Source organism: Gopherus flavomarginatus, chromosome 2, assembly GCF_025201925.1.
Source record: "Gopherus flavomarginatus isolate rGopFla2 chromosome 2, rGopFla2.mat.asm, whole genome shotgun sequence".
In the NCBI taxonomy this organism is placed as follows: Eukaryota; Metazoa; Chordata; order Testudines; family Testudinidae; genus Gopherus; species Gopherus flavomarginatus.
In genome coordinates, this window is record NC_066618.1 from 38,574,002 (window position 1) to 38,599,106 (window position 25,105).

A 25,105-nucleotide genomic window follows, 5' to 3' on the forward strand; every position below is an offset into this window, starting at 1 on the left:
GTCTGCAGAGTACCATTCAAAAGTCTTTTCAGTTGATCCTATTCCAAAGAGTCTGGAGGGGTTAAAGAGAATAAGATTTAAATGTTTAATTCTGTTGATGCACATTTTGGAGCTTGTTGTTCTGTATTTAGTAATAAAAACCTAGCAAAGATACTTTTTTTGAAAACCAAACCTTCATTTAGTCAAATAGTCATAAATTGTCATATAGGTTACAGTGAGTTATCTGCAAGCCAGTTTATAAAGTGTTTTTACCTTTTCTCTGGAAACAAACATAGAAAGGTGATTTTTATCCCAATCATTAAGAAACTAAATAAACCTATATTATATCCAGGCAAGCTATAGGGATCTTGATGTGCACGTGACTAAGCAATTTGTAACGCAATATACTGCAGATAGCGAAATACATTGTGTTCTGTTTAGAGATAAGGGTGTCTCACTTAACAGTACTGGCCAGGGAAGGCCTCATTAGAAGATACTTTAGCTTACTCAGCAGTTGTAAGTAATACATTTTATTGTAAGCAGCTTGACAGCGTACTACATGTGAAAAAAATCTTTAAACACAGACTTGCACAAAAATTAACAAAAATCTTCCTGAGACAGACCATTATTATTATTATTTATATTACCTTAGTCCCTGGGAGCACTAGTCATGGACCCCATTCTGGTAGGCACTGTACAGACAGAGAATAAAAAGACCAGTACGTTTAGAATCTGTCTTTGACTATCTAGTGGGTCCATCTCTAAAATCTCGGGGCTCTAACAAATTAGACAATGCAAAAACCTGTCCTAAAAGATTACATTCTACACCCTTCTTCATCTGTTGTCAAGTGTGTGTGTCTGTGTGCGTGTGTATGTATGTTAAAAATATGTTTTTATAGAGATCCTTTTACACATGAGAGATCCCAAAATGTTGACTGTACATGCCCAGTATTGGGGGAGAGAAAGAAGATTGCAGTTCAGACTCCTGAGAGAGAGAGAAACTGAACCACTGGGTCCTCTGTCCCCTGAGCTATCTGGTGAGAGATGAGAAATATGTATCTCATAAGCACTGAGCTGGCATGGAAAAAAGAGTCATAAGAGATATTTTACAAGGGAAGTTAGGGTCTGGAAATATACCTGCTATAGCATTGATTTCTTGTGGCCTGTATGTAACAGGGTGGCTCCTGCTGGAGCTAGCCACCCTTGATTACAGAATGAATCACATCTGGAAGAGATCAGGATGATTGCCCTATAAAGAGCAGCAGGAGGCTGCAGAGAAGGGGAGAAGCTCAGGAAATTGTTGAGTGTGTGAAGGACTCCTGCAGAGAAGACCACAAGACCAAGGGAGATGTGACAGAGCTGGCGCTTAGGGAGCAGGAGGCTCCTGTTGCAAAACCCGGATGGAGTTTGGGCCTACAAATTGGGGGCCTAGAGGCCTGTGCGAGAAAGCTAAGTTCCAGCTTGGATGAGCTGAGAGGATGGGCTGTGAAAACAGAATGGGACAGAAGAGTTCGGCTGTGAGAGAAGACACGGGAACGAAGTATGGACTGTTGTGTGGTGATGGACTTTATTTTGGAACTGTGAAGATTAAGAGGAGTTTGTTGTTAAACCAGCCCCAGACAGAAGGAGATGTTATCCACATGAAAGCCTGTGTGCAGTTCTAAAGGCGGCCTGCAAACGGAGGCTAAAGGGGCAGGGTTTCTGCAAAGTGACCCAGGCCAGAACTGGGGAGGCGGGAGTGGTCAGTAAACAGTCACCCCACTGTGTAGCCCCAGCAATAAAGTAGCTTATGTAAGGCTCGTCTATACTAGGCTTTAATCTGAACACTTCCCGCTAATGCTGGTGCAGCTCCACTTTTGTACACCAGGCACAGCAATCACTATTATCTTTACCACTGTATTGCATAGACCTGCACTGAGCAGGTTTCAGTGAAATGGTACTTAACAGGACAGCAATTGCCTGGAGCCCTATGTATATTAGCTCCCCCACTGTTGATGCTTTGGCGTGGAGTGTTTATTTACAGCATAGTCTAGCATTATCCAGGCTGGAGGAACACTGGGGGTTTGTCTCATCTAAGGAATGAACCAGAACTCTTACATGTGGTCTTACAATAGTGTGCAATGTTCACCCTGATTGTTTACATCCATGTGTGGAATTAATTTTATGTGCACCAATATGGAGGTAATGTATGGCGGGGGTGGGGCTGAGGGATTCGGAATATGGAAGGGGGTGGGGGCTCAGGGCTGGGATAGAGGGTTGTGGGGCAGTGGGGGTTCCAGCTGAGGGTGAGGGTTCTGGGGTGGGGATGAGGGGTTCAGGGTATGGGATGGGGCTCAGGGCTGGGGCAGAGGATTGGGATGCAGGGGGTGCGGACACTGGGGTGGGGCCAGGGATGAGGGGTTTGGGGTGCAGGCTGCAGCTGGGAGAGAGGACTCCCCACACCCTCTCTGACTGCAGCAGCCCAGGGCTGGCACAGAGGCACCTCTCCCCAGCAGCACTAGGGCTGGGGCCGAGGTGCCTCTCCCATGCCGTGGCAGCACCAGACTTGGGATCGGGGGAAAGGCGCCTCTCTCTGGCCACGCAGCTTAGAGGGAACTTACATAGTGTGGGCTTTTTCTTCTTTATAATATATCAAGAAAGCCTGAGATTTTTACAATAATTCTTGCTTACTTTTTGCCTAGAAGTATCGGGAGTCTTGTTTTACTTGTTTTTGCAGAGAATTCTTTGTAGGGCTTGCAAACTACTGTATTTGAGTCTTTGAGGATTGCTTTCAGGTGTTTGTCAGGAGCGTGGCTAAATAGGTATTAACAAAAATAAAGTGTTTTTTTTTAAATAATCCAATTAGAAAACTTCCCTCTTTTCAACTGCTCAGGTTTCAGTGTTTTATGATGTCATCATCCCACTGGCTCTCTCTAGTCAGCAAAAGGTCCTTTAGCAAAAACAGTAGAAAAACTTAGTATTTGCAGTGTTAAAAAAGAAAACCCAAAAGTGCTGATCATGATGCATAAAAAAGAAGCAAAAAAAGAGCACCGGCAGAATTTTTTCTTCCCACTTTTGTAGGTCATCTTATATTCCTTTGTGGTAGTGGGAATTGCAATACCAAACTGTTCTGAGATCCTCATTTCCACTGCAATTCTTAAGCAGAATGAAGTGATTTAAGGAGAGTGTTTCTGGCTTTTGTCAACATGTCAGATCCTTAACGTTATTTTAACTTAGTCTTTTTGTGGTTTCAAGTGTTTGTTTTTGTATGTTGGCTTTTGTTTGTGTGTGCATGGGGGAAGGGGTTAATAATTCTCATCCTGACAAATATATCATATAATATGCTTTTGGCCAGTCTTAAACACATTTTAATTTTTAAAAAAATAATTGGGCTTTTGGTCTTTATTTCTTTGCCTGAAAATTTCCTTTTATTTAAAAAAAAAAAGAAAACCTGTTTAGAAATATAAGAAATGCAGTGTACTCTTCCTTGGTTCTGCTAGACAACATCTTTGATACCTGAGCATTGTGAGCATGATGTGTGTGGTGAGCTCTCACCTTTCAGTGAGATGAAGGCATCCCTGTTCAGTGCCTTGGGCAAGCAGTGGTTAGAGGGAGTTCAGGGGAAGGGAGCTCATACCTTGCTGCTAATCGGGGCAAGGTAGGATAATCCTAAATGATTCTGCCGCTTGAAATCTGTGCGGTCGAAGAGGTGACGTAATAACAGTTGATAAACTTCCTTCCTACCAGCCAGTGGTGCTGCACCTCAGTTTTCTCATCTTAGGATAGCTGTTTGAGGGTATGTCTACACTACAGGATTATTCCGATTTTACATAAACTGATTTTTTAAAACAGATTGTATAAAGTCGAGTGCACGCGACCACACTAAGCACATGAATTCGGCGGTGTGCATCCATGTACCGAGGCTAGTGTAGATTTTCTGGAGCACTGCACTGTGAGTAGCTATCCCGTAGCTGTCCCATAGTTCCCGCAGTCTCCCCCGCCCATTGGAATTCTGGGTTGAGATCCCAATGCAAAAACAGTGTCGCGAGTGATTCTGGGTAAATGTCGTCACTCAATCCTTCCTCCGTGAAAGCAACGGCAGACAATCATTTTGTGCTCTTTTTTCCTGGATTGCCCTGGCAGATGCTATAACATGGCAACCATGGAACCCGTTTTGCCTTTTGTCACTGTCACTGTATGTGTACTGGATGCTGCTGACAGACGCGGTACTGCAGTGCTACACAGCAGCATTCATTTGCCTTTGCAAGGTAGCAGAGACGGTTACCTTCCCTATTGCACCGTCTGCCATGCCATTGTAAATTGGCGATGAGATGACGGTTATCAGTTGTTCTGTACCATCTGCTGCTGTCATGGGTGCTCCTGGCTGGCCTCGCTGAAGTCGGCTGGGGGCGCATGGACAAAAATGGGAATGACTCCTCAGGTCATTCCCTTCTTTATGTTTTGTCTAAAAATAGTCAGTCCTGCCTAGAATATGGGGCAAGTGTACTAGAGAACCAGAGAGCACAGCTGCTCCATGTCAGAGCCCCAGAGATCCCACAGAAATGATGAGCTGCATGCCATTCTAGGGGGTGCCCCTGCAACAACCCCACCAATTGCTTCCCTCCTCCCCCAACTCTCCTGGGCTACCGTGGCAGTGTCCCCCCATTTGTGTGATGAAGTAATAAAGAATGCAGTAATAAGAAACACTGACATTTTAGTGAGATAAAATGAGGGGGAGGAAGCCTCCAGCTGCTATGATAGTCCAAGCAGGACATTAAAGGGTGGCGGGGGAGAGGAGCCCAGCCTCCCGCTGCTATGATAGTCCAGGCAGTACAGAATCTTTTCTTTAGACATGAAAGCGGGGGGGGGGGAGTGGGGCTGAGGGAGCTCAGCCTCCAGTTGCTATGATGAAGACGGTTACCAGCCGTTCCGGTCATTCCTGGCAGATGGTGCAGGAGTCATTCCCATTTTTACCCAGGCGCCCCCGGCTGACCTCATCGAGGCCAGCCAGGAGCACTCACGGGCTGATGATGACGATGGATATCAGTCATATTGTACCGTCTGCCACCGGGAAGGGGATGCTGGTGTTCAGCGCTGTACCACCCCGTCTATCAGCAGCATGCAGTAGACATAGGGTGACATTGAAAAAAGGCGAGAAACTTTTTTTCCCTTTTCTTTCGGGGGGGGGGCTGGGGGAAGGGTGTAAATTGACGACATATACCCTGAAGCATCTGGGAAAATGTTTTTGACCCTTCAGGCATTGGGAGCTCAGTCAAGAAAGCAAATGCTTTTCGGAGAATGCAAGGACTGTGGGATAGCTGGAGTCCTCAGTCTCCCCTCCCTCCCTCCATAGCGTCCATTTGATTGTTTGGCTTTTCGTTACACTTGTCACACAGCACTGTGCTGTGGCCTCTGACTATCATAGCCTGGAGATTTTTTCAAATGCTTTGTCATTTCGTCTTCTGTAACGGAGCTCTGATAGAACAGATTCGTCTCCCCACACAGCGATCAGATCCAGTATCTCCCGTACGGTCCATGCTGGAGATCTTTTTGGGACTGCATGGCCACCCGTGTTGATCAGAGCTCCACGCTGGGCAAACAAGAAATGAAATTCAAAAGTTTGCAGGGCTTTTCCTGTCTACCTGGCCAGTGCATCCAAGTTCAGATTGCTTTCCAGAGCGGTCACAATGGTGCACTATGGGATACCACTCGGAAGCCAATACCCTCGATTTGCGGCCACACTAACCCTAATGCGACATGGCAATACTGATTTCAGCGCTGCTACTCTCGTCGGGGAGGAATACAGAAATTGATTTAAAGAGCCCTTTATATTGATATAAAGGGCCTCGTTGTGTGGTCGGGTGCAGGGTTAAATTGGTTTAATGCTGCTAAATTCGGTGTAAACGCGTAGTGTAGACCAGGCCTGAGTCTCAGCAACACCTCCCCTCCTGGTGCTGAGGTCTGATTCCACAAAACCTCAGAAAAATATCTCCAGTAGTCCTAGCTGAGACTGTCCCATCCTGAGCCTTTCCCTCAGGCTTGACTTCCCTTTGGTCTTATGGGAATGTCTTATGTTACCTACTGTCTTTAAGCTTTCCCCTAAAGTTTGGTACAACCATTCTTTATTCTTCCATGGGGCACTTCTACAGCCTTTTTTTCCAGCTCCAACAGCCACAGCTGCTACACCTTCTATAGTTTCCTCTCTGAAAAGACTTGTAAGCAGGCTCTGCTCCATTCAAGTTCTCTCATTCCAGGCCTTCGACCTGGCCATTGAGGAGAACCCCAAAAGAATAAATGGACACAAATCTGACATCAGGAATCATAACATTCAAAAACCGGTAGGAGAACACTTCAGTCTCTCGGTCACTCAATAACAGACCTAAAAGTGGCAATTCTTCAACTAAAAAAACTTCAAAAACAGACTCCAGCGTGAAACTGCAGAACTGGAATTAATTTGCAAACTGGACACCATCAAATTAGGCCTGTCTAAAGACTGGGATTAGTTGGGTCATTACTAAACCTAACCTAATTTCCCCAATACTAATTTTCCCCGTACTGTTACTCTCATCTTCTTGTCAACTGTCTGAAATGGGCCACTCACATTACCACTTCAAAAGTTATTTTTCCTCCCTTGGTATCTTGCTGTTAAATGAATTGTCTCGTTAGACTGACCTCACACTTGGTAAGACAGCTCCCATCCTTTCATGTATTTATACCTGCTCCTGTGTTTTTCACTCCATGCCTCTGATGAAGTGGGTTCTAGCGCACGAAAGCTTATGCCCAAATAAATTTGTTAGTCTCTAAGGTGCCACAAGGATTCCTCGTTGTTTTTGCTATTACAGAGAGGGTCTTCAGCTCTAGTTTCACACCTGAGCTTTCTCCTCCTGCACTCTAAGGGACAGGAAATGTAAGCAGATGAGTTTTCCATCCTTCTGTAACCAGAATATACACACACTTTAAACATTTTCCTGTGGTTTGTCTTTACTGATGACTCAGATAACAATAACAGATCGAGTTTTATATCCTATGTGCTGGTCTATGTTGCAAAGTTAGGTTGGCTTAACTACATCACTCAGGGCTGTGAAATATTTTGTGCCCTGTGCAATGTGATTAAGTTGAGCTAAGCATTGCTGTAGATCAGGGGTAGGCAACCTATGGCACGAGTGCCAAAGGCGGCACACAAGCTGATTTTCAGTGGCACTCACACTGCCCAGGTCCTGGCCACCGGTCTGGGGGGCTCTGCATTTTAATTTAATTTTTAAATGAAGCTTCTTCAGCATTTTAAAAACCTTATTTACTTTACATACAACAATTGTTTAGTTATATATTATAGACTTATAGAAAGAGACCTTATAAAAACGTTAAAATGTATTACCGGCATGCGGAACCTTAAATCAGAGTGAATAAATGAAGACTCGGCACAGTACTTCTGAAAGGTTGCCGCCCCCTGCTGTAGATACCACTCAGTGAACAGAAGGATTCTTCCATTGATCTCGCTACTGGTTCTTGAAGAGGTGGATTTATTACAGCAACGGAAAAACCCCTTCCTTTGCTGTAGTAAATGTCTACACTGCAGCTGTGTTGCTATTGCGTTTCTAGTGGAGACATAGCCTAAGCTTTCTTACCAAACTTGGCTTTTCTTAGGGTCTCCTGGCCAGGTATCATTTGCTTTGGCCTCTAATTCCTTCTACCTCTTAGATGCATATCCTGGTGGGAGTGAAGATGCAGCTGCCACTATGACTTAATAGGGTTTATATTTTTATGCAGGGTTTAAGCACACAACATCATATGACTCATCAGAGGAGTCCTGCGTCCCCATGCAGACTCTACCATCCTGCTACAGACTATTACCCTGCTACAAGGGAGAAAGAGTCTTCTGGGAGGGGCAAACACTTCAAGCCCTGCAATGCTACATTAGGAGGTGAAGCATAGTTGAGAGAAAATAGTAGGGGACAATGAGGGGCAAATGTGGGAGGGGCAGCCAGTGAGAGGTTGGGGACAACTCATCTCTTCCTCCAAAAAAAGTCTTGGGATGGATGGAGGAAGGTTTATAGAAACAAATTCCTTATTTGTTGGGAGCGTACTGAATTTCTTTTCTTGATTCAGATAACAGTCTGTTAATTAGATTGATGCAAAAAACTGAAAAGAATCTAACTGAATTGACAGATACAAGTGTGAAATTAGAAGCTGTATAGTCACTGATGATGATTAGTAATTATTTTGTAAACCTTAGTGGTTTGGTTGTTCGTAAATTCAAGAAGTCTATACACAATAATATCTTCACAGTTGCTTTTTCTTCTACTATTAAAAATTACCAGAATCATCTATGACCAATGTGGATAAGCATCTGGTCTAACTTAAATTATAATTTACCCACAACTCCTTGCAAATAGGGATTTATAATATAATAGACCCATAACTACATGGCCTTACTGGTTGCTGCTATAACTTTTGGTCTTTTGATGTACATGGAGTTTTTCTACTACTATAGTAATTCTAAGATCACTCAAGAAAATCATCCTTAATCAACCAGTGTATCAAAAAGTCCAAAACAAACCAGGTAAGGCCAGGCTCAGTGTATCCATGTGTCTAATTATCTAAAACTAGTAACTAGTAGTTTCGTGTGGGACTTGTAAATCATCTTAATTCCATCCAAAATGGAGCGCTTAAACTGATCAGTATAATGAAGTAAGACTATATTTGTAACTGAAAAGATAATACAACTTTAAAAATCATTTTCTCTGCAATTGGCTTGTGGTATTAATTAGATTTGTTTTCATCAAGTGTTTTGATTATGAAAGGGAAACTGGGTCCAGTTTACTCTAATTACAGTTCCTGCCTGCTGATCTGGTTACCTGTGCCAGGGCTCTGTCGGCCTCAACACATCTGGTCTTTGACCCATTTTCCTTGCTGAATTTGTAGCTTCAGGCTTAGGTCTCATTTCTGTGTTTTAGTTCTTAAGGAAACAATTGCCCTTAAACAAAAGGCAAAATTGTACATTTGAAGTGTTTAAACAGTGTGGAAAACCAATAATATATCCTAAATTAGGAAAGGAGGTTTCAAGTCTGATATTCTTATCAAATTAACATTGTTTGCCAAATGAAGATTTATTACAAATAATACAACTAGCATTGTTAAATTTAAAGGCACAGAAAAAGTATTGGTATATGACATTATAAAAATATAAAGTTCATGGCCACACAAGATCTACCTTGGTACACATAAAAAGTTTAAAATGTTAATTTATGCCTTTCAGCAAATTATTTTAGTAACCACAAAGGGCATTCAAATTGTAAAAATAACAGAGGAAATAAAAACTGTCTGGCATGCAAAACACACTTTAATGTGATTATTAACTGCAGGTTTTCTAAATTAAAGGCAAAGAGATCTCAGATTTCATACTTGTGAAGTAATATCATTCTCTTGCCTGAGAGGATGTAAACTGATTCTTGCTTGACTGCGGTCACTAATCTCTTGCATTCAGGTTGCGATAGCAGAAAGATAGAGGATTTGCTGCCAGCATGGAAAAAGGCCCTGGTAGGCAGCAGAACAACGGACAGGTGGATAGATTTAAGCAGACTTTACTAATTAACATGTTGCCTAACAGTATGAGGTAAGAGTTCTGCAGTTCTGTAAGCTTCCCCATATGTCAAAAAGAAAAAAAGATGATGAAATAATTAACGAGCTTTGAGCTATTTGGGCTGAGCTCCTGGGTGCATACTAATTTAATTCTTCTGTGCTTTATTGTAGAAGGAGTTGCTTATTTTTCAAAATATAAAAACTAGTTTTATACTAAATTCATTAGTTTATTATTAGGAAGAATGACTAAACATGGAATGATCCACAAATAAAAATATATTTATTGAGTGAGTTTGATTTTTTTGCCACTAGAAAACCTATTTTTAAAAGTGCTGATTTTCTTAATATATGTTTTATGTTCTGCTTAGAGCATACCAAGCTCTTCCGTAGATTGACTCAACTCTTAGCTGCGGTGACTGATAAGATGAAAGGCCTCCTGGTGTCTTCTCAAAGCTTTTGGATTGGTTTACTGCCTGCATCCATACTTGCTACAAGTTGGCGCGGGTTGTATGCCCATTCAACTAGAGCTCAGGCGTCGTCAGCAGCCTACCTAGCACAAGTACTTATCCAGGATATCTGCAGGGTCACAACATGATTTTCAGTGCACACCTTCACAACCTCAGCAGGCCAGAGATGACGCTGGCTTTGGCAGAACTGTGTTGCAATCAACATATCCAGGAACTCCTACCTGCCTCTGGAGATACTGCTTGGGAGTCATTTAACATGGAAAGGACATGAGCAAGAAGTCGAAGAAGAAAAAATGGTTATTAGCCTTCCATAACTGTTGTTCTTCAAGATGTTACTCATGTCCATTCCATGACCCACCCTTCTTCCCCTCTGCCAGAGTTCTGGCACAAAGAAACTGGGGGAGGGAGGAATTGGTGGTGTCCTTATGTGCACCACTCCAGAGGCTGCCAGAGCTAGTCCCCTGTGGATACCACTGAGGGGAAAACTTCCAGCACCAGTGCATGTGGCGAGCACACACACTTAAATAACATGGAATGGACATGAGTAACACATCTCGAAGAACAACAGTTATGGAAGTTTAGTAACCATTTTTCCTACTTCCTCTTAAAAACTCCCCTCCCTGTCCTTCTTCAGGGACCCCTCTCTAGAGGCCTCTCAAACAGGAGGTGGACTCCTTAATTCAATGAGGGGTGACAGAGACTGGCTCTCCTCAAGACAGGGACAAAGCTTTTACTCAAGATATTTTCTCATCTCCAAAAAGAAGGTTGGGCTGGAGACCCATTCTAGATCTCAGACTGCTGAAAGTCTTCATACACCATGTAAGATTCAGGATTATCCACTTGGCCTCAGTAATCTTTTCCCTAAATGAAGGCAACTGGTCTGTGGCACTCAATTTTGTCGGATGCCTTCTATCATATAGACATTCCTTCAGAGTATAGGTGATTATTGTGCTTTACGATGGGCCAAGGGTACTTTCAATACAGAATTCTCCCTTTGGCCTCTTGTAGGCACTGAGAGTTTTTACGAAGACGCTCTCCATGATAGCAGCATATCAGCATTGTCAAGGCAACCTGGTATTTCCTTAACTTGACAGTTGGCTGCTCACAGAACGATTGTATCAGGAGGTACAGATTGTGGTCTTCTCATTACTTGACTTTTTTCACTCATTGGGACTTCAGGTAAATCTAGAAGAGTCCAGTTTAACCACCCACCCATAAATTATAGAGTTTATGAGAGCAAATCAGAACTCAGTTCTGGACAAAGCTTACTTACCAGAGAACAGATTCCTTGCAATGAGCTACCTCATTGTCCAACTCTGTCTCGGCCTGCAGATGCTGGTCCTGTTCTGCCTTGTCCTTCTACACCTTATGACCACCTACACCTACTTGACATGTTTTGCAGTGCTTCACCTCCAGGGCCTCCAAACATGGTTGTGGATGGTCTCTGCTCAAGCAGATACACCCTGAATAAATGAGTTTCACTTTCTCTGAGTGTCCTCAGGTCTCTCATTTGGTGGGAAACAAAAGGGGTTCCCTTTGTTTCCCCGCCATCCACAAAGAAACTGATTACAGATGCCTCACTACTGGGTTGGGAAGTGCACCTGAATGATCATATAGCTCATGGCTTCTGGACTCCACAAGATTAAGCCCATTACTTCTTGTCCGACCTTCAGTGGAAACAGAGAACAATTGATCACCATCCTCTTTATAACAACCCTTAATGTATTTGAAGACTGTTATCAGGTCCCCCATCAGTTGTCTTTTCTCAAAACTAAATATGCCCAGTTGTTTTAACCTTTCCTCCTAGGTCAAGTTTTCTGAACCTTCCATCATTTTTGTGTGTCTCCTTTTGGAATCTTAAATATTTGTCAACATCTTCCTTGAAATGGGATGCCCAAAACTAGGCATAATACTGCAACTGAGGCATCACCTGTGTCAGCTGGAGTGAGAGAGTTATCAGGAGTGTCTTTCATATGGCACTCCTGTTGATACATCCCAGAATATTAGACTTTTTTGCTGCAACTGCATCTAATTGTTGACTCATGTTCAACTTGTGATCCATTGTAGCCACCAGATTATTTTCTGCAATTATTTCACAGTTTGTAGATGTGCATTTGATTCCTAAGTGTAACACTTTGGTGCTTGCCTTTACTGAATTTCATTTTGTTGATTTTGAACCTCTCTTCAATTTATCGAGGTCCTGTTCCCCTCCCAGCAAGTCATCTGCAGATTTTATAAGCATACTCTCAACTCTGTTATTCAAGCCTTTAATGATAATTTTTAATAATACCAGACCAAGGACAGACCTTAGTTCACAGTGAAACATAGATCACTAGTGTGAGTACAGCTTGTCAACCAATTGTACACTCACCTGATGATGATTTCATCTAGACCATATTTCTTTAGTTTGCTTATGAGAAGGTCATGTGGGAGCATGTCACAAGCTTTACTAAAATCAAGATAAATAATGTCTTCTACATCCCCCATCCACTAGGCCAATAACCCATTAAAGAAGGAAACTAGGTTGATTCAGCATGATTTGGTCTTGACAAATCCATATTGGCTATTATTAACCACCCTATTTTTTTAATCTGTCCACAAATTGAGTGGTTAATGATTAGTTCCAGTATTTTTCCTGCTATCAAAGTTAGACTGACTGGTCTATATTTCCCTGGGTCCAATTTGCCCAATTAAAGCCAGGTACTATGTTGGCTCTTCTCGAGTCCTCCAGAACCTCAACTATCCTCATGAGTTCTTGAAGATAATTGCTAATGGTCTGAGATTGCTTCATTTAATTCCTTAAGAGCTCTAAGATGAACTTTGTCAGACCCTGCTGATTTGAATGCATCTGATTTATCTTAATATGCTTTAATCTGTTTGTTCCCTCTTCTGTCTTGAGTTCCTTTCCCCTTGTTAATGTTAATTGTGTTAAAGCATCTGGTCACAATGAACCACTTGAGTGGAGACTGAAGCAAAATAGGCATTTAAACATCTCAGCTTTCTTGATGTCATTTGTTGTTAGAACTCCTTCCTTACGAAGTAGTGGACATGCACGTTCCTTCAGTATTTTCTTGCTCTGAATGTATTTATAGAGCCTTCTTACTGCCTTTTCTGTCCTTTGCAAGATGTAACTAATTTTGTGCTTTAGCCTTTCTGATTTTGTCCCTACATGCTTGTACTATTTTTTTTGTATTCTTCCGTTGCAGTTTGTCCATGTTTCCAGTATTTGTAGGATTCTTTTTTGATTTTCAGGTCATTAAAGAGCTTAAGAAGAAGCCACATTGTCCTCTTCTTCTTTTTCTCCTATATTTCCTTCCATCCGGATAAGTTGCTCTCTTGCCTTGAATATTGTCTCTTTGAGAAACATCCTGTTCTCCTGAACTCCTGTATCCCATAGATTTTCTTCCAATGGGACCTTACCAGCAGGTCTCTGAGTTCATTAAAGTCTGTGTTTTTGAAGTCCATGGTCCTTATTCTGTTGCTCTCATTCCTCCTTTCTGTGGAATTATGAAGCCTATCATATCAAGATCACTTTCACCCTACTTGCCTTCCACCTTCACATTTCCAACAATTTCTTCATTAGTCATAAGAACATAAGAACGGCCGTACCGGGTCAGACAAAAGGTCCATCTAGCCCATTATCTGTCTACCGACAGTGGCCAATGCCAGGTGCCGCAGAGGGAGTGAACCTAACAGGCAATGATCAAGTGATCTCTCTCCTGCCATCCTTCTCCATCCTCTGACGAACAGAGGCTAGGGACACCATTCTTTACTCATCCTGGCTAATAGCCATTTATGGACTTCACCGCCATGAATTTTTCCAGTTCTGTTTTAACCACTGTTATAGTCCTAGCCTTCACAATATCCTCAGGTAAGGAATTCCACAAGTTGACTGTGCGCTGCGTGAAGAAGAACTTCCTTTTATTTGTTTTAAACCTGCTGCCTATTAATTTCATTTGGTGACCCCTAGTTCTTATATTATGGGAATAAGGAAATAACTTTTCCTTATCCACTTTCTCCACATCACTCATGATTTTATGTACCTCGATCATATCCTCCCTTAGTCTCCTCTTTTCCAAGCTGAAGAGGTCTAGCCTCTTTAATATTTCCTCATATGGGACCCTCTCCAAACCCCTAATCATTTTAGTTGCCCTTTCCTGAACCTCTTCTAGTGCTATAATATCTTTTTTGAGGTGAGGAGACCACATCTGTACACAGTATTCGAGATGTGGGCGTACCATGGATATTTATATAAGAGCAATAATATATTCTCAGTCTTATTCTCTATCCCCTTTTTAATGATTCCTAACATCTTGTTTGCTTTTTTGACCGCCTCTGCACACTGCGTGGACATCTTCAGAGAACTATCCACGATGATGCCAAGATCTTTTTCCTGACTCGTTGTAGCTAAATTAGCCCCCATCATATTCTATGTATAGTTGGGGTTATTTTTTCCAATGTGCATCACTTTACATTTATCCGCATTAAATTTCATTTGCTATTTTGTTGCCCAATCACTTAGTTTTGTGAGATCTTTTTGAAGTTCTTCACAATCTGCTTTGGTCTTAACTATCTTGAGTACTTTAGTATCATCTGAAAACTTTGCCACCTCACTGTTTACCCCTTTCTCCAGATCGTTTATGAATAAATTGAATAGGAAGAATCAAGTCTAAAATGGCTGCTCTCTAGGTACTTTCTCCACCTTTTGGAACAAAAAGGTGTCCCCAGTACATTCCAAGAACTTACTGGACATTTTGTGTTTTGCCATATTACTTTTCCAACAGATGTCTGGGTAGTTAAAGTCCTCCATTACTGCCAGTTCTTGTTTTTGTTGTTTGTTCTAGAAAAGTCTCACCTACCTCCTCTTCCTGAGTTGGCAGTCTATAATAGGCCCCTGCCATGACGTTACCCCTGGTTTTTTCCCTGCCTTTCCCCTACAGACTAAGCCTGAAAAATCAGCTATTAGCAATTTAAAACTGGCATGTCCTTCTGAATAAGACCTCTCAGAAGAGCATTAGTGTGATACCATGGTAGTATTTTGTACGTGTTAAAATGTTAGTATTTGGGGGTAAGCTGTTCATGACATCTTTAAAAGCCTGAATGAATAATCTAGTGTTAACTGCAGTTTTTAATTTGGATTTTTTTTTTAAAAACAGGTTACCATGAAGACCAAGCAACTGAAGGAATCTGTTACACATACTCCAGGTGTGTGACCCTAAGTCCTAATCAATGCGGTTAATAACAAATTATTTATATGATGGATTTCCAATGTATAGGTCATTTTGCAGCTTTCAGGGTGATGTTTATAGCCTTGGTTGTAGAAGCTCCATGCGCCTGCTCTCAGCAGACACCAAGGTTGATGGGCATTCTGAGGAAGTCCTCCCGTTTAGTGGTGGCTGTGTAAAGGCTCTCTGTAGGGTATTATTTTTCTATTTATTTGTTAACAGTGGTGTCCACAGTGTGCTAGTCAATTCAGATATGCAAAAAAACCCAGATAAATCCCTGCCCTGAAGAGCTTGCAGTTAGGATGACTGACAGACAAAGGCATATAGGCTTGGGGAATACAGTTCAGGACTTTTAAGAATGTATTTAACCCCATGTCAAGTTCTTCCTATTTTATTTATTGTTAAGCTTTTTATTTCTTTTTCTGGGGACGGGAAGCTATTTCAACCCTTGCCAAATTCCAATTTATTTTATTTTAACCCTTGCTTATTTCTGTGGATTATTGTTTAATAGTTTGAGTGAGTAATCAATTTTTAAATGGTCTGGATTTACAGGTCTTGCCATAATTTAAATAATATGTGTCTACTAGAGCTCAGTGAATACCAGAAAAACTTTTCATTATTTGCTCAAATTTAAAATGAACTCTTGTCTATTTTTTGTGCCCTTTTCTCTGTGTGTGCTTGAATGTTGGGGGAAAGCAGTCAAGTTTTAATCCCATACATGCTCTCAGAAAGCATATTTTAATCCACACTCACATGCCAATACTACCAAAACTTCCATATTTAAATAGGATGGATGAGGGACAGGGTTTCCTAAACCCTTCACAAGAGCCATGAGGGGGCCACTAAATTAGTCACACAAGGATCTGATGGCACCCTTTGCAGCTAGGATGGAACACGCATGCTCAGTTTCTTATGTGACTGCAACTTAGATCCAAACTGCAATTGGCCAAAAAATGTTACAGTAAATAAATCTTTCCAAGAATAATGAAAGTTTACAATTTTATAAAATTCACCAATCCTGTGTATTTGTTACCTCTCCCAAAGAAGATTTGAGGAGGAAGAGGGTAGATTGAAACCGACAGATGTGGGAAGGCTAGGGCATCCAGTGGATACAGGATGAACAAAGAACAGAAATGAATCAAGGGAAACAAGACCATTTACACTAGGAGAAAATGAGGTGGGAGTGTTGGACAACAGAGAATGGGGTAAATATGAAAGACAAGGAATGAGAGGAGAGAGGATTATGAACTATAAAGGAAAGAATAATAGAAAAAAACAGAAAAATGAGAAGATATGGCTATTATGGACTGATTTGGATATGGAAGAAGAGAAAAGGGGGATAAGTAAATTGAAGGTGGGGAGAGGAAAGACATATGCAAAGTTTAGTGATTTTTTTTATTTCAGGTGTTCGTGCTCTTTGATTATATTTCTCTTGCATTTATTCCTTAGCTCTAAGTTTGGTCAAAATAGTTGCCCAATCCCTTCTTCTCAATCTAGTATATTAGTATAACTGGCCATTCTGAAGTATATAGTTCATAGCTGGTGAAAGCAGATAAAATGTATCAGAATTCACAAAAAATTCCATTGGATGGGGGCCTTATGCACTATATACAGGAGTGGTAACCATCTTTGATCTCTTAATGTCTATGCTGGCCTTTTGTGTTGCATATCTGATGGGAAACGCAAAGGACTAGACCCACAAAGGGATTTAGGGATTTAATAGCCATTTTAGGCACAAAAGTCCAAAATTTTTATCCTCAAAACCCCTTTTCAGCTGTCACCTAACCCTGTACACTCCTACATTCCCTGAGCACCTAATTTTCCCCCAGTAAACTCCAAGGTGCCTACATTTCTTCCAGTGAAAAGCCATCTAAGTCCTGCTGCCACTGAGCTACTCAGTGCCTAAACTCCAGGCCAGAGAGAGATTGAGAGTGACTCTGTAGCCTAGTGATTAGCACATACTCCCTGGAGGCGAAGGTTCCAGTCCCTGCTCCAGTGGCTATTTGAGTAATTTATAAAAAGTGTGTAAGAGTTTTAACAGGTGAGATTGTGAGAGGCCCACTGCAGAATACCTATAGCCCAGTGGTTAGAGCATTCATTGTGGGGGAAGACGTGGGTTCCAGTCACTGCTCCAAATCAGGCAGGGGGTATTTGAACCTGGGACTTCCACATCCTGGGTGAGTGCTCTGAGTGCTGGGCTGGAGAGCACAAGGGTGGGGTGTGGCAACACCATCATTTTTTGTGAGAAAGTGCTTACCTAACTCTAGGAGAGGGTTCACAGCCATGAGAGGGTTCACAGCCAAGTGGAGATAGGTGCCTCTCACTGGCCTGGAATTAGGCGCCTGACTCCCTTTGAGCGATGGGGCTTTGGCCCCACCCCTCTGCTCAGCATTTCCTGCTGGCTAACTTAGATGGCTCCCTACTCAGCTTTCTGGCTGTTAGGAATCCTGTAGTCAGGCACTTAACTTTCCCCATGCGTTGTATAGTAAGCTTGGGCACCTAATTTGGGGCTGAGGCTTCTACTGGATGGCAGGACACCTAACATTAGGCATTGTAACACTGAGTCTAAGTCCTCTTTGTGGATCTAGCCCAAAATGTATTCGGGCCCTGTGCTTTGAATGTGATGAATTTGTCATTGGCAGATTACTCCAGGTAGAACGATCTTTATTTTAAAAAAAAGTTTTTTTAAATCTTCTGAAATCCGGAGAATTTTGCTCTTTGCATTTTGAAATGCTCGAATAGAGGAGAGCCTCAGAACTCCTGTAATATTTTGTTTATCCCTACACTCACTTTGACTGGCTACCAGCCCACTGAGAGGGTTATGCCACAACCCCTGCCTCTGCAGTTCTGTTAGTTTCTGGGGGACTCTGTAACCCGGTTTCTCAACCACAAGGGCTCTCCGTGCTCTGTCTCTCAGCTATAGATCACTTGTCACCACCCAGTTCCCTTTTCATTTGACTTCAGCGGGTTTTACATATAATGCTATTTCCAACAGGAATTGTTAGACTCTCTGAGCTTAAAAACTTGGCCCAGAATTCCAGAAATGCCAAAAACAACATGGATTTACCAGACCATATAATTACGCAGCGAGAAATAGATGAGGAGGAGAAAGAGGAGGAGGAGGAGAACTATAATCGTGACCCAGAACAGATGGTTATTCCAGCAGATCACAGAGAGACCATGACAAGCGAAACCAGATACCGCAAGCGAAGAACAGCCAAAGCATCTGAAATAACTCCAGCAACGATGAAAGAGGTGGCAGAAGATAAATGCAGGGGAAAGCGTCAGAGAGACTTTGACTACACAGAACAGGATGAATATAGCGATGATGAGACCAGAAAAAAAGAGAAAAGCCACAATTCCGAAGAATTGTGGACTCAAAATCAACAGAAACTTCTTGAACTAGCCTTACAGCAGTACCCAAAGGGAACATCAGACCGCTGGGATAAGATAGCAAAATGCGTCCCAGGAAAAAGTAAGGTAGGGTCATTGTTTTGTATGGGATTAGATTAATAATAAACCAATATGACATCTAGGCAGGGCTTTTCCTACTGATTAGCTACCAGCCTGAGGTCTTTAATCCAGCCTGTCACCGTCGGATAACTCAAAGGGCCCAACTCAAAGACTGTTGTCATCATATATATTGATACTTTATTTTTGTTTAATTTAATGTTTTGCTTTGTGTTGGAAAAATTAAGGGGAACTGCCTGCCATTTCTTTTAAAGTACCTGTCTTTACCCACAGTTAAAAACTTGAAAGGCTGGAGGAATGTAGATTGTTGTTTTCAACAATTCTATGGTCGCATTTATAATGACAAAATGTAATGACAAAATGTTTTTTAAGTACATCAGAAGCAGGAAGCCTGCTAAACAACCAGTGGGGCTCCTTGATGATAGAAATACAAAAGGAGCGCTTAAAGACGATAAAGTCATTGCGGAGAAACTAAATGGATTCTTTGCTTCAGTCTTCACGGCTGAGGATGTTAGGGAGATTCGCAAACCTGAACTGGCTTTTGTAGGTGACAGATCTGAGGAACTGTCACAGATTGAAGTGTCACTAGAGGAGGTTTTGGAATTAATTTTGATAAACGCAACATTAACAAGTCACCGGGACAAGATGGCATTCACCCAAGAGTTCTGAAAGAACTCAAATGTGAAGTTGCCGAACTATTAACTAAGGTTTGTAACCTGTCCTTTAAATCAGCTTCGGTACCCAATGACTGGAAGTTAGCTAATGTAACGCCAATATTTAAAAAGGGCTCTAGAGGTGATCCTAGCAATTACAGACCGGTAAGTCTAACATCGGTATCGGGCAAATTAATCGAAACAATAGTTAAGAATAAAATTGTCAGACACATAGAAAAACATAAACTGTTGAGCAATAGTCAACACGGTTTCTGTAAAGGGAAATCGTGTCTTACTAATCTATCAGAGTTCTTTGAAGGGGTCAACAAACGTGGACAAGGGGGATCCCGTGGACATAGTGTACTTAGATTTCCAGAAAGCTTTTGACAAGGTCCCTCACCAAAGGCTCTTACGTAAATTAAGCTGTCATGGGATAAAAGGGAAGGTCCTTTCATGGATTGAGAACTGGTTAAAAGACAGGGAACAAAGGGTAGGAATTAATGGTAAATTCTCAGAATGGAGAGGGGTAACTAGTGGTGTTCCCCAAGGGTCAGTCCTAGGACCAATCCTATTCAATTTATTCATAAATGATCCAGAGAAAGGGGTAAACAGTGAGGTGGCAAAGTTTTCAGATGATACTAAAGTATTCAAGATAGTTAAGACCAAAGCAGATTGTGAAGAACTTCAAAAAGATCTCACAAAACTAAGTGATTGGGCAACAAAATGCAAATGAAATTTAATGCGGATAAATGTAAAGTGATGCACATTGGAAAAAATAACCCCAACTATACATAGAATATGATGGGGGCTAATTTAGCTACAACGAGTCAGGAAAAAGATCTTGGCATCATCATGGATAGTTTTCTGAAGATGTCCACACAGTGTGCAGAGGCGGTCAAAAAAGCAAACGATGTTAGGAATCATTAAAAAGGGGATAGAGAATAAGACTGAGAATATATTATTGCCCTTATATAAATCCATGGTATGCCCACATCTCGAATACTGTGTACAGATGTGGTCTCCTCACCTCAAAAAAGATATTCTAGCACTAGAAGAGGTTCAGGAAAGGGCAACTAAAATGATTAGGGGTTTGGAGAGGGTCCCATATGAGGAAATATTAAAGAGGCTAGGCCTCTTCAGCTTGGAAAAGAGGAGACTAAGGGAGGATATGATCGAGGTACATAAAATCATGAGTGATGTGGAGAAAGTGGATAAGGAGAAGTTATTTCCTTATTCCCATAATACAAGAACAAGGGGTCACCAAATGAAGTTAATAGGTAGCAGGTTTAAAACAAATAAAAGGAAGTTCTTCTTCACACAGTGCACAGTCAACTTGTGGAACTCCTTACCTGAGGAGGTTGTGAAGGCTGGGACTATAACAATGTTTAGAAGGGAACTGGGTAAATTCATGGTGACTAAGTCTATAAATGGCTATTAGCCAGGATGGGTAAAGAATGGTGTCCCTAGCCTCTGTTCATCAGAGGATGGAGATGGATGGCAGGAGAGAGATCACTTGATCATTGCCTGTTAGGTTCACTCCCTCTGGGGCACCTGGCATTGGCCACTATCGTTAGACAGATAATGGGCTAGATGGACCTTTTGTCTGACCCGGTACGGCTGTTCTTATGTTCTTATTTGGTGACTGAAAGTTTTAAAATATGAGCAGGGCAGGTTATCAGTAGCACCTTCTGTAGTTAAGATTTGCTGAATGAACCATTAAAAGAAGTAATTCTCATGCGTGTGTCATAATGCTCAGTAACCTATTTAATATTCCAGTATACTAGAATATTTTTAGAGGTCATAATTTTTCTTTATATAAAGTGATGGAGAGAGGTAAATAGTGTCCCCCCAGGGGTCTGTACTGGGCTCAGTTCTATTCAACATACTCATAAATGGTCTGGAAAAAGGGGTAAACAGTGAGGTGGTAAAATTTGCAGATGATACAAACTACTCAAGATAGTTAAGTCCCAGGCAGACTGCAAAGAGCTACAAAAGGATCTCACAAAACTGGGTGACTGGGCAACAGAATGGCAGATGAAATTCAATGTTGATAAACACAAAGTAATGCACATTGGAAAACATAATCCCAACTATACATATAAAATGATGGGGTCTAAATTAGCTGTTACCACTCAAGAAAGAGATCTTGGAGTCATTGTGGATAGTTCTCTGAAAACATCAGCTCAGTGTGCAGCGGCTCTCAAAAAGCTAACAGAATGTTGGGAATCATTAAGAAAGGGATAGATAATAAGACAGAAAATATCATATTGCCTCTATATAAATCCATGGTACGCCTACATCTTGAATACTGCATGCAGATGTGGTCGCCCCATCTCAAAAAAGATATATTGGAATTGGAAAAGGGTTCAGAAAAGAGCAACAAAAATGATTAGGGATATGGAACAGCTGCCATATGAGGAGAGATTAATAAGACTTTTTAGCTTGAAAAAGAGATGACTAAGGGGGGATGTGATAGAGGTGTATAAAATCATGACTGGTGTGGAGAAAGTAAATAAGGAAGTGTTGTTTAATTATTCCTCATAACACAAGAATTGGGGTCACCAAATGAAATTAATAGGCAGCAGGTTGAAAACAAACAAAAGGAAGTATTTCTTCACACAACACACAGTCAGCCTGTGGAACTCTTTGCCAGAGGATGTAGTGAAGGCCAAGACTATAACAGGATTCAAAAGAGAGCTAGATAAATTCATGGAGGATAGGTCCATCAATGGCTATTAGCCAGGATGGGCAGGGATGGTGTCCCTAGCTTGTGTTTGCCAGAAGCTGGGAATGGGTGACAGGGAATGGATCGCTTGATGATTACCTGTTCTGTTCATTCCCTGTGGGGCACTTGGCATTGGCCATTCTTGGAAGACAGGATACTGCGCTTTGATCTGTTCTTAAATTTCCAGACAGTGAAGCAAAAGCATATGGAGAAACTGAAATTATAAACCTACTAGATTATATAGAAGAAAAGTCCTGGGCAGAGCTAACAGAGGCAATGTGTCCATGATCAGTGACCTCTACTTTGTCACTGGTTAGATTCAGTAAGAACCCAGTATTCATGACAGTTCAATTTGCAGTGCAATCCAGTGTTGATGCCTGAAACAGCAGGATATCGTCATCTTACTTGCACCAAAAGATCAATGTTAGGGAGGAGGAAATGTGGGTGCGGTTCCAGAAACAGTCTTTTTAGATCTCAAAATTGTCTGGAGTTCACATTCTCGGATGGGTTTGCTACATGAGATTGACGGTAAGGGCTTGTCTGTGTTGGAAATTTATGAAATAGATGGCCCAGAGTCTACACTTGGATAGCTCTTTTGGTAAATTTCCAAGGTAGACAAGCTCTAAGAGTGAGAAAATCATTTTTCAGACACACTGTTGACAATATTACAAAACTGTGCTACTTCCCTATTTTAATAATTATTCTGCTAAACACTCTCAAGAAAGAGACTGTCAATATAAGGCACATTTTCTCCTATTTTTCTCTGCTCTTTAACAACATCAGTTATCTATAACGAACTCCAAACTGAAAATTCTTTTTGTAATCCACTTTTCATTGTGTGTAGATTGCCCTTGCCTTCAGAAAGCTCAGTACATGGGTGAATATTCTTCTACAGTTTTTTAAAATAGTAAAACTACTTTTAAAACAACTTAACTGTTTTTACAAGAGAGAATGTGTACAGTAGAAGTAATATGAAGATCTTAAATCATAGTTCATGCTTTTAAAAAGATTAAAACTGTCTTTTTTTTGTTTTTTGCAGGAAGAGTGTGTGGCAAGATACAAGTTGCTTGTTGAACTGGTACAAAAGAAGAAAATGGCTAAAAGCTGAATCTTCTGAGCAAAAGAGTTTTATTTCTATTTTTCAGAATGAGATTATATTTTAAATCTCATATGCAGAAGTTTGCATTTTTGTACCACAGTATTTCTATGTCATGTGCCTTAGTAAACGAAAATATCAATAAATTTTATGCCATCTTGCTTCACCATTTTCGGTGTTAAAGAATTTAAATGTATTTTTGTTTTGGGGAGATATTTATAAAGACATCTTATTGCATATGTCTTGGTAATTGAGGGTCTTCTTAAAGATCTACCATAGTTTATTGCATGATGACTTCAGTATGAATGAATGTTCAGTATATAAAGGGTAAGAGGTCTAACCTTTAAGGAGGCAAAAGAAATCTGTTAGCTGCTCTGAAAATTTAAACATGAGAGTGTTGAAAAAATCTTTTAAGATTTTTCTTTATAGACACACTACACATATGCATGTATATCTGCATATGTATATACAATGTGTGTACATTTATATGAATGTCCACATACTATTTAAAAATGTGTACATTTGTTATATATTTGAAAGCTATGAACTTCACATGTATTCATATGTCTATTATGCCTGCTATATAATTGCTCTTTCAAATATCTTACATGAGAATATACAGCAGGGGTTCTCAAACTGGGAGTCAGGACCCCTCAGGGGGTTGCAAGGTTATTACATGGGGGGTCGCGAGCTGTCAGCTTCCACCCCAAACCCTGCTTTGCAGCCAGCATTTATAATGGTATTAAATATATTAAAAAGTGTTTTTTAATTTATAAGCGGGGGTCACCCTCAGTGACTTGCTATGTGAAAGGGGTCACCAGTACAAAAGTTTGAGAACCACTGATATACAGTGATATTAAGTAGTGCTATTTTTTAGCTATATTTTAATTAAGGTTTTTAAGAGGATTTTTTTTAAATGAGAAAGACTGCTAACATATACAAATGTTTCATATCATTCAAATTTTCAATTACAGAATTCAATTTAAATATAACATGCATATCCCCACCATTATTTTAATATTTCAAGTTGTGCTCCTACATTTTTTATTTTTGCTGCTTTGTTTTTACAGCTGAACAACTGTATTTAGTTACTGTTCATCACTTGCTGCTCCAGTGTTTTTCACAACTTTGGAAAAGCTACAAGAAGATTTAAACAGAGCAATAAGTGTCTGAAGGTCATTAAAAATGACACCAATAAATTGGAGAGGTGAAATATACTGTACTCTTGTGCAAGAGCACGGAGGACTACAGCATCTTTCAGAATTACTCACACTCAAATTTAATATAAATAATAAACTCTGATATGGTTTACAGGCCTTTTTTTCCCCCCCTACAGGAATGCTAGGCACCCTACAACTCAAAGCTGAAATCAATGGAAGTTGGTGCTCAGGACTAGAGCGGATCAGAAATTTTCCAGTGAAACAGTTTTTCATCAGAAAGTGCTGATTCACTGAAAGAGAAACATATTGCAGAAATATGTCAATATTGACAAAATTTCATTTGGGGAAAGAATAAAGGGGAAAAAAGCATTTCAGTAGGGTCAACCTGTTCTGTTTTGACATTTTCAGAACGAAACATTTCAGGTTTTTGTATTAACATTTCTTTCTTTATACTATATACTATATTTTTTTTAAAATAAAAATGTCAAAACTGAAACAATGTTTTGGTTGACCCACAACATGCATGGGGAATTTTGAATTTTTTTTGTCCAATTTCAGAAAAAGTTTTGAAATTGCGGAAACTTTCATGAAATGGGAAATCTGGTTCCTGCCCAACTCTGAAAATTATATCATCTATATTTATATGATAAAATTGAGTTACTTTTTACACAATTATTTTCCAAATAAAAATTCTAAGCTGCAAATCTTACCTTCATAACCCCAAAAGTTAACTTAGCAGTTGGCATGCATCATATCCAACTGTTCAATTAT

At 40.7% G+C, this 25,105-nt stretch overlaps 1 protein-coding gene across 1 annotated transcript in view; it reads left to right on the plus strand.

Annotated features, from left to right (window-relative positions):
- Positions 1-23,343, plus strand: part of DNAJC1 (DnaJ heat shock protein family (Hsp40) member C1) — a 201,298-nt gene extending 177,955 nt beyond the window's left edge. The window contains exons 10-12 of the mRNA XM_050942302.1: positions 15,161-15,209; positions 18,225-18,709; positions 23,118-23,343. Coding sequence (XP_050798259.1) covers positions 15,161-15,209; positions 18,225-18,709; positions 23,118-23,186 — 603 coding nt within the window. The 3' untranslated portion in view covers positions 23,187-23,343. The remainder of the gene's footprint in view (positions 1-15,160; positions 15,210-18,224; positions 18,710-23,117) is intronic.
- Positions 23,344-25,105: the final 1,762 nt, after the last annotated feature.